The sequence below is a fragment of the Cynocephalus volans genome, chromosome 10 (assembly GCF_027409185.1).
Source record: "Cynocephalus volans isolate mCynVol1 chromosome 10, mCynVol1.pri, whole genome shotgun sequence".
In the NCBI taxonomy this organism is placed as follows: domain Eukaryota; kingdom Metazoa; phylum Chordata; class Mammalia; order Dermoptera; family Cynocephalidae; genus Cynocephalus; species Cynocephalus volans.
Window position 1 is genome coordinate 93,304,438 of NC_084469.1, and position 17,583 is coordinate 93,322,020.

The following is a 17,583-nucleotide window of genomic DNA, read 5'->3' on the forward strand; positions in this document are numbered from 1 at the left end:
GGGAACGCAGGCGGCAAGCCCCTGTGCCAAGTCCCGCTCTCCAGTCCCGGGCCCAGCTGCAAACCCGGCCCAGCTGCAATCCCAGCCCAGCAGCCCCTCGAAGACTTTCTCCCCCCACTCTTGGCTCTGAGAGCCGGATCAGGGGGTGAGGGCGGGCGGGCTGGTGGGTGAGCTTCTGTGCTCCAGGACACAGAGCTCCTCTAAGATGCTCGGGACATTTCCGAGCCAGGCAATCACAGGCACCGCCCTTAGGCACCAGACCCGTGTGGGCACGCAGGGGCGGGGGTAGGGGTGACCAGGCTCTCCTGAAGCCTCACACTAGCACGCCCACTCTCGGGCTCACCACAGAGGCGTCTAGAGCTGGGGGTGCAGACGGCTGTGCACGTGTCCTCACCTAAGCCTTACAAACACTGTGCGCGAACCCGCGCGCGCACATTCTGCGTGCAAAGGGCTGTATCCAGACACGTGTGCACACAGCCTGGCGCATGGACACACGCACACGCTCCCACCATCGCGGCTTCTCTGCAGCCTTCTCTTTATTTCCTTTGGGGCAGCGGCGCTTCTGGGAGCCTGAGTCCCGGCTCCCGCACTCTCTACCCACCCTTTGCCACCTCCAGGGCTCCCACCGGCCCCGCAGGGGAGGAAGTCTCAGAGCACAGTCTCCGCAGTGCTGGGGTCATCCAGGAACCTGCTGATGCGTTTGGGGCGCTGCGGACCCGGCGCGGGGTCCACTCCCATTCCTGCCACCTCCTCGTCCTCGTCCTCCCCCTGGTCCTTGGAGAAGTACAGGAACACCTGGCGGGTGGGCGGCCCACAGGCAACAGGAGGGGCGGTCAGCTCACGGGCCGGGCCCGCAGCTCCTGTCCCCCGGCCCCGCCCCGGTGCCGCGGTCACCTCCTCCAGCGTGGTCTGACTCACGGAGAAGTCCTCCACGCCGAGCTCCGCCCCGTGTGCCGCCAGCTCTCCAAAGACGCGCGCCAGAGCGCAGCGCCCTCCCGGAGGCAGCTGGAAGCGCAGGCGGCCGCCGTGCGCCTCGCGCAGCTCGGCCCCCGGGAACGCCGCCGCCACGAAGGCCGCTGCTGGCTCTGGCCGTCGAGCGGGCACCCGCAGCGTCAGCGTGTGGCCGGCCCCGAATCTGCAGTGGACGGGTCCGGGGCTGCCGGTCACGCCCACGCCACTCTCCGGCTCGCTGGTCCCGCCCCGGCTTGTCCTCGCCCCTCCACGCCCACTCACCTAGCCCTGCCCACCTGTGTCCAGGGACCCCCCTCACCTCTCCTGGCCCTACAGGACACCCCAATCCCACGCATACCTACTGTGGCCACCACCCCATGGAGCCCGCTCTTAACCCACGTGTCTCTGCCCGTGCGTCCCCCTAGACCCGGTCACACTCTTGACCCCGCCCCCCACGTTCCTGGAGCTGCCGCAGGCGCAGGCGCCGCCCACTCACCCGACCGTCCTTCAGCTGCGCGATCGGCCCGTCCCGCCCTTGTCCTGCCCGCAGCTAACCCCAGCGGCCACCCCGTCGCCCATCCGCGCCCCGTCCGCCTAGTCGTGTCCCCGCACCTGCTCTTGAGGTGCCGCGCGCTGCCCAGGCAGCGGAACCGTCCGTTCGCCATGATGGCCAGGCGCGTGCACAGCGCCTCACACTCCTCCATGCTGCCGGGAGGCCAGCGACACGGGCTGCTGCGAGGCCTGGCCCACCCGTGCCCCGCGCTGCGCCACGGCGCCCGAGGACCCTCGCTCTCCGGGCGTGGGCCGCCCTTCTGCTCTGGACATTTCCCGCCGGACACGGGCCCCTCTGTTGCCGGGGCTGGGCAGCACCGCCGTGTCCTCACACCCTAGGGCCTGGGAGCCACGTCCCCCCAGGGTCAGGAGCGCCCCATTGGGTATGGCCCTGTGCACTGGGCAGCCTCTCGCTGGGGCCCGCGCCACCTCTCTGCCCAGTGCCCGGGCTTCCGGCGACGGGCTCACCTGTGCGACGTGAGCACCACGGAGCGGCCCCGCCGCACCACGGCCAGGAGGCTGTTCCAGAGGAAGCGCCGCGCACCGGGGTCCATGCCTGTGGTGGGCTCGTCCTGGGAAGAGGGGCTATGCCACGAGCCTGGCCCGCCTCCTGCCAGGCCCCACCCCACCCCAGCCTGCCCCAGCTTACCAGAAAGACCACGGCAGGGTCCCCGACTAGCGCCACGGCTGTTGCCAGCTTCCGCTTGTTGCCTCCGCTGTAGGTGCCTGCGGGCCTGTCCGCGAACCGTGGGAGCCCCAGGCGCGCCAGGCCCACGCTCGCGGTCTGCGGGGCGGGGCCGAATGCGCGGGGGCGGGGCCAGTGAGGTATGGGCAGGGCCGAGCAAACGGGGCGGGGTCAGAATGAGCGGGGGTGGGGCCAGAGTGAGCAGGGGTGGGGCCAGAGTGAGCAAGGGGTGGGGCCAGAGTGAGCAGGGGACAGGTCCAGAGTGGAGGGAGGGGCCAGAGCAGACAGGGGCGGGGCCAGAGTGAGCAAGGGGTGGGGCCAGAGCAGGCAGGGGTGGGGCCAGAGCAGGCAGGGGTGGGGCCAGAGTGAGCAGGGGACAGGGCCAGAGTGAGCAGAGGGAGGGGCCAGAGCAGACAGGGGGCGGGGCCAGAGTGAGCAGGGGGCAGGGCCAGAGTGAATGGAGGGAGGGGCCAGAGTGAGCAAGGGGTGAGGCCAGAGTGAGCAAAGGGTGGGGCCAGAGTGCGTGGGGGGGGCAGAGCGAGCAGGGGGCGGGGTCAGTGAGGGATGGGAGAGTCAGAAATGTGGGTGGGTCCAGGGTGGGCATGGGGAGGGGTCAGAGTAAAGGATGGGCGGGGTCAGAGTAAAGGATGGGCGGGGCCAGAGTGAGGGAAAAGGTAGGACAAGGATGCAGGTGGAAGGTGAAGTGAAAGGGGCGGGCTGCAACCTAGGGGTGGCCAGAATGAGTGAGAAGTGGACCGTTGGACAGGGGTGTGAAAGGTGGGAAGCCCTAAGCCAGAGGTGGAATCAGGGCAAGAGCGGGCGGGGCCACACCCCAAAGCAGGATCTGGGTGGGAATAGGGGCGGAGCCAAGAGCGAGAGAGCGTGAGGCGGGACCGGGAAAGCCGGGGGTGGGGCAGCTTGGGGAGGGAGAGTGTGGGGGTGGGGTGGGCTCACCTGGGCCACCTGGGCCTCGGGGACTCCACGCAGGCGCGCGAACAGCTCCAGGTGCTCGCGGCCCGTCAGGAGCTCGAAGATAGCTTCCGATTGGGGACAGTAGCCCATGCAGCGGTGCGCGGAGGCCGGTTCCCGAGCCACGCTGGGGGAGGGAACAGGGGGCTCAGAGCACTGGCTAGTCCCAGGCCATATTGCAAACACAGGGGATTCAAGACCAACCCATCCAGGACCACTCTGGTAAGGGACAGGGGTGTCTCAGAGGCTGGTCCACAGGGGTCTCACGCTGGTGAGGGGGGCAGCGGGCCCAGTCCATGTGCTGGACAGCGGGGGATGGGGAAGAACAAGACTTCAGGTCTCACCCGCCCCCACCCAAAGCCCCCTCACCTGTGGCCTGCCAGCACGGCCTCGCCCCAGCTGGGTAGCGTGTCCCCGGTCACCATGCGGAAAGTGGACGTTTTCCCTGCTCCGTTTATGCCCAGCAGCCCGAAACACTGCGGTAATGTCCCCAAACGGTGTTCAATGAGGTCCCAGGCCCTTGTGCCAGTGCCTCTGATTCCCAGTGGGGCTGGGTTTCTGACTTTTGGTATGGAGGGCTGGGGGCAAGGGGAAGCCCTGGGACAGATGGTGAGGTATGTGGGGAGGCTTAAAGCTGTCGCTTAGCAGGGAATGGCTTTGGGCACACAGGATGTATTTAATAAATCCTAGTACACATTAGGTAGCGTATAAAAGTCATACACAACAGGTGCTCAAAAAATATCAGGGCATGAGATTTCCAAATGTGTCCTGGCACTCAGTGGATATCTAATGAACAAAGACACCCAGTACTCACTCAGGCTGGGTGCACAGTCAGCCCAAAGTGGAGAGCTTGGCTAGCACACAGTAGTTGCTTGGTAAAGAAGGACTGCAATTACACTAACACATAACATGTTTGCATGAGTGGACTGGTCCCTGGTAGGTGGCCAGTAAGTGGCACACAACAAATAAGTATGTACATAGTGGGTGCTTGAATGTGAACTGGTGCAAAGCAGGTACCTAATAAATATTGGTTGGGAGCAAGCGCTTGATACAGATGTGTATACAATAGGGGCTTGATAAATGCTGTTGGTGCTTGACAAAAGCTGATTGGCACAAAGGTGGTATTCAGTACACCTTTGGTGAGCACAGTGGGTGCTCAGTAAATGTAAGTGAGCCATAAGTAAACAAGCGTTCGTTGGCTCAAAATAGGAGCTCAAATATTGGCACCCAGTAGGTACTCAATAAAAGGTGATGGGTGCTCTATAAAGGGCAGTAGGTACTCAGTAAAGGGCAGAGGGCATGCAGAAGGTGCTCAGTAAATGGCAGTAGGCACACAGTAGGGCAGCCTCTCATTGCCCCTACACCAGGGCCTCCACCCTGGACTCACCTCACCAGGGGGAATCCCCAGGCACAAGCGATCAACTGCTGGCATCCTCTGCCCACGGTACACCTGGGAGGGGTGCAAATCCCTGAGAACAGTGGGTTAGCCAGTGGGACTCCCCCCACACACACCTACGCTCTGCCAGGTCACACCTACCTTGGTCAAATCACTCAGCACCAACACGTCCCCATGGGTGTCCCCTCGGACCACCCGCTCCCGCTCATGGGCCACGTCGTCATCTTCCTCCCTGAGGGGTGGCAGTGGTCTCAGCTTGAGTCTGGGGACAGACACATGAGTGGGCCCAAAGTAGGTCCATGGCCCTGCCATCCTCCCCCTGGTCTCCACTAACTGTGGCAGAAGGTGGTTGCGATGCTGCAGCAGGAGTGTGAAGAGGAGGAAGAGGGGCCCCTGTACCATCATGGCCAAGAGGTTCTTGCCGACCACCTCCCAGCGCAGGGGTGACTGGAACTGCCTGCTTCCTGTGAGGATAGGAAGAAGGGACTGAGGGCTTGGTTTCTAGCCCCCTCTCCATCCAGGTCACCCTGGATTTTTAAGAGAAATGACCAGTAACTGAATAGACCACTCAGCAGGTGTCTGATCGGCATAGAAAACAGAGGTAACACCATTTCCATTATGTAGGGCCTTAGAGCTCTTGTGATGTAATCCAAGATAAAATTAGTCTTTTTTTTTTTTTAAAGATGACTGGTAAGGGGATCTTAACCCTTGGCTTGGTGTTGTCAACTCCACGCTCAACCAGTGAGCTAACCAGCCATCCCTATATGGGATCTGAACTGGGGGCCTTGGTGTTCTCAGCACCACACTCTCCTGAGTGAGCCACGGGCTGGCCCTTAAAATTAGTCTTTATGGCTGTTTTTTTTGTACCTCTAACTCCTTCCAAACTTGGAGCCACCTAAAGCCTCTGGTTCTCTCTCTGAAGGCTGTTTTTCCCCACTCTATATAACTGACTCTAGGGTAGCACTTCAAGGGTGCTGGTTGTCTGTAGCCATGGCCCCACTAAGCTAAAAATTCTCACCCAAGCGCTCAAAGGCATCAGCCATGGCCTGATTCCGCACCATGTCAATGAGCCCCCGGCCCAGGCAGAAGTGAGGGAAGATAAGGAAAACCTGTTTCAGGATCCGGCTCACCTCCTGCAACTTCTGCTCAAGGTCAAGAAAAGAGGTGGGTCAGGGGCTAAAGCTGATGCCCCAACCCAGCTCAAGCCCGGGTCTCACCACATCCCACCTTATCAGAGAAGAGCTCAAGCACGAAGGTGGCCATGCTACAATTGATGCCAATAAAGAGGTTGATACAGGTGAGCACCACATAGGCTGTGCTGGGCACGGAGAAGAAGAAGGAGGCTGGGTACATGAGCGGTGTGATCGACCAGCTGAGGGGGCAATAGAAGTTACTGGGGTAACTACTCAGACCAAGCAGCCCGGAGAGGAATTCAGACCTCCCTTCCCATTTTCTATGCCTTAGGCCTCTATTAATGTCAATCAGGATAAGATGAGCTTTTAAGGCCACCTTGGCACACCACTGAATTACATCGCATTTGGGGTCCCCTCAAATCACCATATCCTCTCCTCAGGAGCTGCTTCAGAGTCCCACCTCCCTCAACAGCAGTAAGTGAGTAGGGGGAATTAAGAATAGGCCCTGAGGGACTGGGGGTCTCACCCATACAGTAGTAGCAACAGCAGGAGGGCAGGCAGGTTGGCAGGGGCCACATACGCTCTTTGCTGAAAGGCCAGAAAGATGAGAACCACGATGCATGCTGGCACCAAGTAGTTACACTGCATTGGAGATGGTAGTTATTTTTATCGGTGTGAAGAGGCAGGGACTGCCACCCTCAGCCCTTATACCCCACCCTTGACCCCCCTGCTTTTTGGGTAGGAGGTCATGAGGTCTCCCACATCCCCAAGACCTCACCCAGGTCATCTTGGACAAGCGCCTACCCAGAAGGAGCCAGAAGGGATAGTAGCAAGCAGCAGTTGGGCCCCCACCCTTCCAGGCAGCCCCTGTACCAAGTCCCACAGAAAGTTGCCAAGCCAGTAGAGGGTGGGCGACAGGCCCCCCACGAGCTGCAGGTGCTTGGCTCGGGTGACACGCTCCTCAATGAGGACAAGAGTGAAGCTGGCTGGGACGAATGACATGGCAAAGACCACACAGATGGAGACGAGGACATCCACTGAGGAGGCCATCCTGGGGGTGAGGGTATGAAGGCTGCTCAGAGCAGAGCTGAGCATGCCATTGATGGGACAAAGGTCTACCGGGGTGGTCACTGGTGGGAGAGATGGTGTGGGCCATTTAGGGATGAGGGTGGCTGAATTGTTATACAGGAGAGGTTGTACAGGTCTCTGGTAAGATAAAGGTTGGTAGGATGAGAATGTGGAGGCTGTTGGGGGAGCCTGGAGCTCATTGAGCCTGATGATGTCTCATTACCTTGTGCAGTGAGCAGAGGGGGGCAGTTCCTATTCCCCATTTACACAAGAGAGGGGCAGACATAAAATCTAGCTCCCATCACCCAAAACAACAGAGACTGAGGCAGGGGAGGACACGCAGGGCAGAGGAACTCACAGTGTGGCCTCGGACAACTGCTCCTTGGTGAGGTTGAGTGGGTGGTTGAGCGTGGTGATGCTGTAGGCATGGCCGTCAGAACCAGGGGGCAGGTGAGCACGTAGGAGTGCATTGTTGGCTCGGTTGACAAAGGCCACCATGGCGTGCCAGCCCTTGTTGTTGAACCAGATCTGGGGTGGAGTCAGGGTCACAGGGTCAGGGCGATGGGGTCAGACCTGGCCCTGACTGGCCACCTTCCTGCCACCCCCAGTTCCCACCTTGAGGCTGTCCTGAGCATCCAGGCCATGAGCCCACACTGTGAGGTTGTTTAGGACACGGTCAAGGGCCTCCCCAGGCTGGGGGCTCAGCAGTGCCCGCAGCTCCTCCACTGATTGGGCCACCTCATGTCCCGAGGGCAGGCCTGGGTCTCGGCCCCCCAGCGAGAAGCCCCCATACCTGTGGGGTGGTGAGGGCAGGCAGAGGGCATCTGAGGGCTGGGGAGGGTGGGATGGAGAGAGGTCCCAGTGGGCAGGCAGAGGGCGTGGGAACGAACCCAGGGCAGGAGACCCCAAGCTGGGCCCCTCCTCACCTGACCTCATTTACCCACTTCTTAGTCTTCAGGCTGTGGGAGAGACAGAAAGACAGAGACACAGGCAGAGACAGAGAGAGACAGGGAGAGATGTTGGGACTGTCAAGGGTGAGTAACAGAAAGACATGAGGCATGGAGGGCAGCAGGCTGGGCATCCGCTCCCTCCCCCACCTCCTTTGGGACCAGACACCCACCCACAATCCAAGGACCCATGCTATAGCCGGGCAAACAGTCCTGGGGCAGCGGCTCACCCCTGGCGCACCAGGCTCGGGTAGGTCTTAACGAGGAAATCAGACAGGTTCCGCCCAGTCAGGTTCTGAACCACTTCCCCCGAGCTGGTCACTGTCTGGGGTGGTGGAAGGCCACCAGCCCCAGCAGGGCAGTCAGGAAGCAGGCGGCGGGCACCGGGCTGGCTGCACTGGCAGGCGGGGGATGGAGATGCTGGTGTCCAGTTGCCACTGGCCAAGACCTTGGCCATGTCTTCAGGAACCTCAGGCACTGAGAACTGGCGTACAGCAGGCTGCTCCTGCTCAGGAGCCCTGCAGGGTCAAGGTGCAGGGCTGTGGGGACCCAGCTTCTGGAGGCTTCCAGCTAGGCACAGGGGATGTTCCAGGTGCCCCCGGAGGCCCATGGCCAGATCCCAGATGGGGAAACTGAGGCCAGAGCGGGGCAAGGTCCAGGCTTGGTGATCCCTCACCTGTTGGAGCTGTTTGGCAGGTAGGGCTCCTCCAGTCCTGCCTCCTCCAGCAGCGCCTCCAGCAGGCGGGCACGTTCAGGGTCCCCCGGGGCGTCCTCACTGTGTGGGGGGGAGGGTCATGATCAGGCTGTGCCCACAGGTCCCTAGACATCCCGCCACCAGCCTCCTCTTCTGTGCACCCACCTGAAGAAGGACACCTGGGCACCATACATGGTGGGACTGAGTCGCAGAGCTGGGTAGTGCCCGAACGGAGGCACGATGAGGCTGAACACCAGAGCCAGGCCAACAAAGAGGGCAGGCAGCACGATCTGGAAAACCAGGCCATCAGCTGCAGCCTCTACCCAGCCACCAACCTTGCTTGTACCCTTCCTTGCTCCTGCTCTAGAACCATCCATGGCTCCCCAGTGCCCTCAATAAATGTGTTCAGGCTTGGGGATACGCATGGAGTTAAGCAGTTAAATTAGGCCACTGAGTGGATGGCCAGGGTGGAGAACAGGCACCTTGGGACTCCCATGTGCCCTCCCTGGTGCTGGGCCCTCCTCACCTGCACGAACAGACCACGGCGGCTGCGACGGGCAAGCAGAAAGCGCTTGAGAAGCAGGGCCCGGAGCTGCTGATGCGTCAGTGCCCAGCCCTGCACCCGGCCTGCGGTGTCTGGTCCAGAGCCCTGCAGGGCTGGGGTCTCTGGGGTTGACCCAGCTGCGGGGGACGACAGAGTCAGCACTCACACTGTTGGGGACCATCAGGGGCCATGGCAGGGAGGGTGACTCACCCAGCTCCCCATCCTCCAGGGCTGACGCCTCTGGCAGGATCTTGAACCTCATGGTCCCATCTTGGCCATCAATACTTGTGCACAGGGGCTGCCCACGACTACCATCTGCAGGGACATCAGTAGTCAGAGTCAGGGGTTAGTGTTTGGCCTGGGGTCAGGGTCAAGATCAAGGGTCACAGGTGGGAGGTCAGGAATCGGGGATGGGGGTCAAGACTATGCCTTGGGCCAGACTCGGCTAGTGATCGGGACTTGGCCCAAGGTCAGGTCCAACTCTGGACTAGTGTCCGGGTCAGGGGTCAGGGAGCTGCAGCCGCACCTTCCAGGTTTGTGTCTGTGGCACAGTCCTCTACCACCTTCAGAAAGATCTGGAGAGACAAAGCAGGGGCTCAGAGCCTGGACACCCACAGGAGGGAGCTGGGGGCTCAGAGCCACCCACCTCCCACACACCATGTGTCTCCCAGACCTCCTCACAAGGGACTCCTGTGCCTCCCAACCTCCTCACGTGCCAGCATCCTCCCTGGAATGCCAAGCTGTCAATAAACAAACTCCTATTCATCCTTCAAAACTACCCCCTCCAGGCAGCCCTCCCTGGCCCCACCTAACCACCCCCCAGCTCCCACACCTCCTCAAGGCTGGTGTCCGAGATCCCGTAGCCGGTGAGCTTCAGCTCCCCCAGCTGCTTGTCCAGCTCTCGGAAGAGCTCTGCAAAGCTGCCGTCAAGGGCACCCATGTAGGGCAGCACAAGCACCACTTGGTGCGGCAACTCCTCCACCAGCTGCGCCCCAGGCACCCAGCGCTGCACCAGGGCCAGCAGCTGGGATGTACCTGGGTGAATGGGGGATGCCTCAGAGGCCCTGGAAGATACAGGAACTCCAGATCCTGCCTGCCCCTCCCAGCCCTGTATCCCTGGGAAAGAGGCTTGGGTGACCCATGAGGAGACTGTCCCTCTGGACAGAGGTCAGGGTTAAGAACTTAAGGGCAGATCTTGCACCAGGGTCAGAGATCAGGGGTGGGTGGATATCTGGGCTCAGCCCAGGTTGGGTTAAAGGTAGGAGCCCCAGTTCAAGCTCAACTCAGGGTCAGGGTTATGGTTTAGGCTCAGCCCACGGTTGGGGGTCAGGGGTTCTGAAACCCTGTAGCCCTGAATTAAGCCACCAGCCGCCCCACTGCCCCTTCCTTCTGGGTCTTCCACCCCATCCCTCACCAACTGTGCTGCCCTGACTGCCAGGCTCCCTTTCCTGCCTGGTGTCCACACTGTCCTCCAAGTTGGTGTCATCCTGCAGGCAGAGGGATGCCAATTAGCATGGCCATTGGGCTGGAGAGAGCTGTGGGGGTCAGGGATCAGGAGAAGGCCAGCCCTAACCTTATCACTGGTGGTCAGAGGTGGGGGACCCTTCACCAGCGTCAGGTAGTAGCCAGAGCCCAAGTGGCGACGCAGGAAGAGTGGGGAGCCACAGCAGCACAAGCGGCCACCTGCCACCACAGCCACACGGTCTCCCAGTAGCTCTGCCTCATCCAGGTGGTGGGTGGAGAGGATCAGTGTGCGACCTGGTCATGAGGACCCAACCCGCAAGTGCGATCAGGTATTTGTCTAAGCTTTGGTTTCTGCTGGGAATTGCCTGCCCCACGCAGCAAACTCCTCTGCATCCCTCAAAACCCCATCCCCAGCACCTCCTTCCAAGAGAACCTGAGGCCACCTCCAACTCTTACCTTCTCGATATTTGAGCAGCAGCTCCCAAATGCCACGGCGAGAAGCAGGGTCCACACCAGCCGTGGGCTCATCCAGAATGACAACCTGGGAGCCACCCACAAAGGCAATAGCCACTGACAGCTTCCGCTGCATCCCGCCTGGGTGAGGACAGGGATTGGGGTCTCAGCATGACCCGCCCAGCCTTGGGCAGGGCTGCCCACCTCTCCAGGGGCTGCCCTTCCTTACCAATGAGAACCTCAGTGCCTGGCAGATCTGTCCCCTGGCTTCCTACAACCCTTGGGATAAAGTCCCAGCCCCCCTGTCCTGTGAAGGTGGCCTCCCCAGGCTGGGCTCACCAGAGAGGTGGCGGGTCTGCACATGTCGCTTGGGGAGGAGCCCCACGTCCTGCAGCAGACGGTCCTGCTCTGGGCCCACAGCCGCTGCACTCAAACCCTTCAAGCGCCCATAGAACCAGATGTGCTCATCCACAGTCAGCCTGTGGCCGCAGGTGAAAAACAGAGTGGCGAACATAGCGGGCAGGGTCCCAGAGGACACCCAGCCCCTTCCTGCCACTACACTCCAGCCCCGCCAAGACGCACATGTCAAACAGCACGTTGTACTGGGGGCAGACGCCCAGGTGAGGTCGGATGGCTTCCATGCTTGTGCAGACATTATGGCCCAGGACGAAGGCAGAGCCCCCACTGGGTGGGAAGAGGCCGCTCAGGATGGACCTGGGGGTGCAGGGTTCTCAGAGCAGCCCTCCTCCGTAGAGAAGGGGCAACAGCACTTATAGGGCACCTATGTGTACCCAGCCCAAAAAGATGTCATGTCCCCATTTCACAGGAGAGAAACTGAGGCTCAAAGGAATACTTATCTGCCTACTGTGCACCCAAAGTGCACTTGGGGTCTCCCCCTCACTACGATGGGAACCTTCTGACCCCAGATGCCGCAATGAACAGATGGCGAAGCTGAGGCCCCAGGGAAGGAAGGGGAGTGGTCGGCCGCTCACAGTGTGGTCGTCTTGCCGGCTCCATTGTGGCCCAGGAAGGCGGTGATGTGGCCCTGGTAGAAGTCCAGGCTGAGCCCGCGCAAGGCTGGCTGCGGGCTGCCGGGAAAGCGCTTCTCCAGGCCGCGAATGGAGACCCCGGGACTCAGGCTGGGGGGCGCCTCTTCCACCAGCACTGCGGAGAGAGCGCAGACTCAGTGTGGGAGCACTTGGGGGTCCACGGAGACCGTCAGAACTGGTCTGTGGAATCGGGACCTGGGGGGTCTGGGGAACTGGGGGGTCCAGGGGATTGGGATCTGCAGAACCTGGGTTTTTTTGTGGGGGTTTGGGGGCGTTCCAAATGAGGAAGGCTTGCCCGGCCTCACCCTTTGGGTCCTGAGCGGCAGGGGGCGGGGCGGGACCCTTGGGGAGCCGAGGCCCGCACCAGTAGCTCCTCCGGAAGGGAAAATTCCACGGCTCGGGGATTCCGTACTGGCCTGCGGGGGCAGCGCTCAGTTATCCTGGAGCCCATTCCCCTGGAATCAGGGTACGGAGGTGGCCAGAAAACCCCACCTGCCTGTCTCAGGCCCCGCCCCCCATGCTGCCACCTGTGCGCGTGTGCCAAAGAGCCCCACCCTCTCCGCGGCGGAACCGGCCTCCAGGTGCCACGTGGCCCCGAGGCCCTGCCCTCAGCCCAGCTTTCCGTGCCCGGGTGCGTTCGGGCCCGGAGACCCTCCCCCTAAGGCCCACCTGGGCACACGGCCTCCAGGTACCAGGTGGCGAGGCCGTAGAGCGCAGCGTCCAGCAGCAGAAGGCCTGAGACCTGGGCCAGGTTGAAAACGTCGGCCGCGGGCCCGGTGCCCACATTGTGCCACTGCGCGCCCTGGCCCTGCTCCTCCAGCAGCGCCAGGCTCTCGCAGCCGAAGCCGAAGGCCACGGGCGACAGCAGGCTCTGCGGGCAGGGGCGGGCGAGTCAGCGAGCTGCCATGGCTGGTGACGTCCCCCGCCGGGCCCCACCCGGCTCTCACCGCGGCTATGCGGCCGCCCGCGGGCAGCCGGTCCCGCCAGGCCACGCACAGCACGTAGGGCAGGTAGAGCGCGAAGTAAGCGAGACCCCCGCAGGCGGCTGCCAGGTTGGCACGGGAGAAGAAGGCGCTTAGAAGGAAGCACTGGACCACCGTGGCCACCGCGAAGGCCGCCAGGAACAGGAAGACCACGGCCGGGTGGCTGTAGGGGAGGATGTCTCCGAGCTGTGGGAGGCGAAGGGAGCTCAGAGACGGACGCCTGGATGTGTCCGGGGGCGCGCACCGACGCTGGGCGCCTCCTATTACCCTCCCGCGCGCCCATTCCGCAGCCGGGAAGGCCGAGGCGCGCCCACCTTGAGCACCAGCACCAGGAGCGCGGCGCTGAGAAGTAAGGGCCCGAGGCAGCTGAGGAACCAGCCGAGCCACAGCACCGCGCGGCTGAGCCCCATGGCGCGCATCGTGTCGCGCAAGCGCGTCTCCTTCTCGCGCACCACGGCCTTCACCGTCAGCGCCACCGAGTAGATCCAGGCCAGCGTCAGGAAGAGCGGCAGCGACCGGCTCAGCACGCGCAGGAACCTGGGCCGGGGGACAGCTGGGGTGGAGCCAGATGCCCTGCACAGCCCCCCAGACCCCCCTTCCCGCCATCTGGCACCACGGCTGGTGCCCCGGAATCTCAAGGCTCAGCCTGCCGTGGCGATTCCCTTATCCTCGGAACCCTGATCCAGCCTCGGGGTCCCAGATGTCAGAACAGGGACACCTGCGCCTGGAGACCCTAGACCCTCCGGGACCCCTGCTTCTGCTTCTCCCGCTACGGGTCACATGGAATGGTCCCTCTAACTGAACCAGCGGTTGGCAGCCTTGACTGCATGAATGTTCCAGACCGAGCCAGGGCCCCACCCTAAGACCCAGGGCCTGGCGGCTGGGGGAGCGAGCGGGGAGGGAGCGCGGCGCTCACGCGTCGTCCACGTAGCACGGGTAGGGCATCTGCTGCAGGTAGAGGCCCGCGCGGGGGACGGCGCCGCTGAGCACGCGCACCGCTGCACGCTCCAGCAGGTCCTGCAGGTACACGAAGCCGCCCCACACGTAGCGCAGGTCGGTCAGGGGATCCGCGGCTGGGCCCGGGTCCCAAAACCTACGAGAGGGGCGTGGTGGTCGGCTGGAGAGGGCCCTGCCCATCACTCCGCGGGCTCAATCGCGCGCCTGGCCCCGTCCCCACGTGCACAGACCCCGCCCACCGCAGGCCCCATTGGCAGAAAGGGCCTCGGGCTCCGCCCACCACGCCTTCGTCGGTACCGCCCAGTTCCGTCTATCTCGGCTTCCGACGGGCTGGTGCTCCTGGGCCCGCCCCCCATGCTCTGGGCCCCGCCCCCACCTGTCTCTGATCTTATTGGTGCGCGTGACGTCGTCAATGTCCATGCGGATCTTCACACGCACGTGGCCGGGCCCCACGCCTGGGGCTGGGCGCTCTGCGGGGTCCGGGGGCTCCTCGGGCCCCAGGAACACAACGCCGGCCCAAAAGCGGCGCTCAGAGAGCAGTTGTAGGGCCCGCGACACCAGGGCCACCTCCGAGGGCGCTGCTTCCAGCTTGTCCAGGGACACGCACTAGGGAGGGAGGTGAGGGGGCCGAGTCCGAGTCCGAGGGGCTGGGGTCTGTCTGCCCCTTGAGACCCGTGGGCTCCTCTTCCTGGACCTAGGGGCTGGGCTGTGGTTCCCCCCTTGCCACCCCCAGAGCGGGACTGGCTCCCCTGTCAGACCTCTACAAAGTGGGCCATGTCCCCCTTATGACCCCTGAACAGCAGGCCAGCTCCCCGCTCAGACCTCTACAAGGCCCAGAATGTCTCCCTTTTGCGTCCCCAGGGGAGGTCTCACCTCCCCCTCGGATCACCAGGTTGAGTCCTGCCTCCGCCCTCAGAGAACCCAAGTGGACAGTCCCTCACCTGCATCACACGGCCCAGCACACCCACCAGACGTTCCACATCAGCATAGGCTTCCTGCCAGCTGTAGCCGCCCTCGCTGGGGTCCAGAAAAGATCGAAGGGCCTTGGCCCGGTCCTGGCTTCCAGGTCCTGGCCGCCTCCTCCCTTCATCGTGCATTTGCAGGAGCTTCTGAGGGGTGGCATGTGAAGGAGGGGGTCTGCCTCTGGCCCCGCTTCCCAGCCTTGGTGGCCTGTCTGCCCTCCCCACCATGGATCCCAACTCCTACCTGCATACCCTCGCCCGGAATGGGACCCCCCCATGCCCAGCCTCCATCCTGGCCCCACCTGCAGCATGGCCACATTCACACTGTCGTTCATGAAGGTGAAGATATGGGGTCCCAGCACCTCCCAGACCTCCTGGACATCCCTGAGCAGAGCCAGCTCCTCGAAGGTCCGGTTCACCTGCAGGGAGGCAGGTGACGAACTCAATCCTGGCTCTCCGCTCCTGAGGCCCCTGCCGCTCCACCTTGCTCCCATCTGTGCCTCTGAGCCTTTGCACATGCTGTTCCCTCTGCCGTCTGACAAACTCCTTCTTCAAAACCCTCCAGCCCGGCCTGACCCTGGGCTGATGGAATTGGGGGCTGCCCTCACCTGGGTGCCTCTCACCTGAGCCATGACCTGCCGGGTGAAAGGTGTGTTGGGTGCGAACAGCAGTTTCCCGAGGATCAGGGGTTTCAGGCGCCTCCAGAGCAGGCTGGACAGCGGGTGGTCTTCCAGGGCCCCCATCAGCTCAGAGCAGGCGGGGTCTGGGGTAGGGGTGCTATGAGGCCCCACCCTCATGCCCACCGCCCCACTTCCCAGATGGGGAAACCGAGGTCAGTCACTCACTCAGACCGCTGTCTGGCAGGACTGGCGCTGGCTCGTGCCCCAGCAACTCCCTCAGGTCACTGGCCTCGTACCAGTTGAGAGAGGGGCCCCCTGGGCTGCTAGGCCCCCTGGCACTGCAGAGGGCTTCTGACACTAACTCCAGGGAGCCACCTGTCCCCCGGAGTCTCTGCAGCAGTGACCGAAGCTGTGCCAGGCTGGGCAGCGCCAGGAGCTATGAAGGATGGCCAGAGGGCACTACGGTCTCCCTTCTGCAGGATGCCACCTCCAAACCTCAACCAGGGCAGGGAACCCCACCAGGCACAACTTCTCCCTCTCTTTCTGTCCAATGCCCCTGATTTCCTACTAAAGTGAAGTGCCCGGACCTGTCCGGTGGCCTCCACATCCAGGCAGTCTGCCCTTCTTACTTCCTGGCTGGGGTCGAGGATGGGTGGCTTCTTACCTCCTGGGCCAGGTCCTCAGCTGCCTCCACAAAGCTGCCCACAGACTCTCGGGCTTGACCCAGCACAGACCCCAGGGATTCCTGGGGAGAAAGCAACAGGATGACAATGACCTAGACTGAGCACTCACGAGGGGTCTGTCAGGTTCTCATGTGGTCCCTACTATCATAGCCCCCATTTTACAGAAAGGAAAATGAGGCTCTGAGAGGCGTATGGACTTGTTCAAGGTCTCATGGACCAGAGTCTTCACCATCATGCCAGACACAACCTGTCTGGGCATAGACAGGATAAGAAACATCACTCCCAGGCAAAGGCCTGGTGACTGCAATCAGAGGCCTCTGGCTGGCGGGCAGCTGGTCTAGAATGGGGCACTGCCCAGACTTCCCAACAATAGTGTCCCATAATAGTGAGAGTAGTAGTGTCACAGCAGGGAGAGTCAGCCTAGTACCTCCCCACCACCTCACCCCTCGCAGCAGCGTCCCCAGCCACTCAGTGGTTAGTGAGCGTTGTTCCTGTGGCTGTTCGCTCAGTTGATGCCACGCTGGGTGAGAAATGCAGAGCCACAAGGTTAGGGAAACCTTGGCCCGAAACACCTCACCCCCACCCTGTGCCCATTTCAAAGCTGGGCAAGTTGAGGCTCAGAGCTCAGCCCTGCCAGGGGACCCCAGCCTCCTCACCTGTGCTATGTGCAGCTCTCAGCGTGGGCATCAGCTTCCTCAGGCCAGCCAGTGTCCTGCGGGCACTGGGTCCCCCCAGCACAGAGCGGGCATCAGCTAGGAGCCGGGAGACCCTGGGGACAGAGAGAGGGCAGGAGGCAGAGGCTCTGGTGGGCACTGCCACAGCCCGAGTCCACTGGCTGGTGGCACCCATTGTGCTTTGCTCACAGGGAGTCGTTGAAGTTGTTTAGGAGCCCGGCCTCTTCCCCAGGCATCGGCTGCGGGAAGCAGGTGTTGTTCACATTGCAGATGAGGCCCTGGAGCCAGGGCAAGGTACCCGCCGATGGCAGTGGCTTGTTGGGAAAGTGGCCTGTTGGGAGACACCTGGCATTGGAGGCTCTACTGGCCCTGCCTGGGTCCCCACCATCCGATCACCCCCCACCAAACACAGGCCTTTTGGGACGGAGCTCACTCTCAGTACCAGCACTAGGTGCCCGATCCAGGCTCCCTGCCACTCACTGGGAGCCTCTATGGACAGGGCGACCCATTTACCAGCCATTGCCCCCCCAAAGTGCCTGGTCCTGGAGGGCTTACATTCGTGGTGCTCTAATGGGGGGTGGGAGTGCCGCACAGCCACCAGGATGAAGAAGAGGAAGAGGGGCCACAGCAACTCGACCAGGAGCTGGATCTGGGGGTAGGGTAGGTGGGCTATAGTGGGGGACAGCTGGGGGCACAGGCCCGTCCCACCCTGGCCTGCACGCCCAGGCATTACCGGCTGTCTCCGACGATACATGAAATTCTTCCAAAGCAGCAACATGAGCTGTGTCCAGAAGGCCAT

General features: G+C 62.4%; 1 protein-coding gene across 1 annotated transcript; it reads right to left on the bottom strand.

The window, feature by feature from the left end:
* Positions 1 to 645: 645 nt before the first annotated feature.
* On the bottom strand, positions 646 to 17,583 carry ABCA7 (ATP binding cassette subfamily A member 7). Its single transcript, XM_063111228.1, has 46 exons — positions 17,518 to 17,583; positions 17,340 to 17,433; positions 16,974 to 17,115; positions 16,767 to 16,879; positions 16,554 to 16,630; positions 16,092 to 16,172; positions 15,653 to 15,863; positions 15,431 to 15,570; positions 15,110 to 15,226; positions 14,787 to 14,954; positions 14,222 to 14,451; positions 13,805 to 13,981; positions 13,203 to 13,425; positions 12,853 to 13,074; positions 12,575 to 12,776; positions 12,211 to 12,321; positions 11,849 to 12,020; positions 11,439 to 11,570; positions 11,196 to 11,335; positions 10,860 to 10,997; positions 10,513 to 10,697; positions 10,354 to 10,426; positions 9,772 to 9,974; positions 9,466 to 9,514; positions 9,150 to 9,254; positions 8,922 to 9,076; positions 8,561 to 8,685; positions 8,378 to 8,476; positions 7,932 to 8,186; positions 7,681 to 7,713; positions 7,370 to 7,547; positions 7,113 to 7,282; positions 6,560 to 6,737; positions 6,213 to 6,328; positions 5,781 to 5,925; positions 5,572 to 5,695; positions 4,888 to 5,017; positions 4,695 to 4,815; positions 4,545 to 4,607; positions 3,527 to 3,633; positions 3,143 to 3,284; positions 2,153 to 2,287; positions 1,972 to 2,075; positions 1,564 to 1,656; positions 895 to 1,135; positions 646 to 795 (listed from the first exon to the last, which is right to left on the bottom strand). Exons 1-46 carry the CDS (start codon positions 17,581 to 17,583, stop codon positions 649 to 651), a joined length of 6,432 nt encoding a protein of 2,143 aa, XP_062967298.1. The 3' UTR covers positions 646 to 648.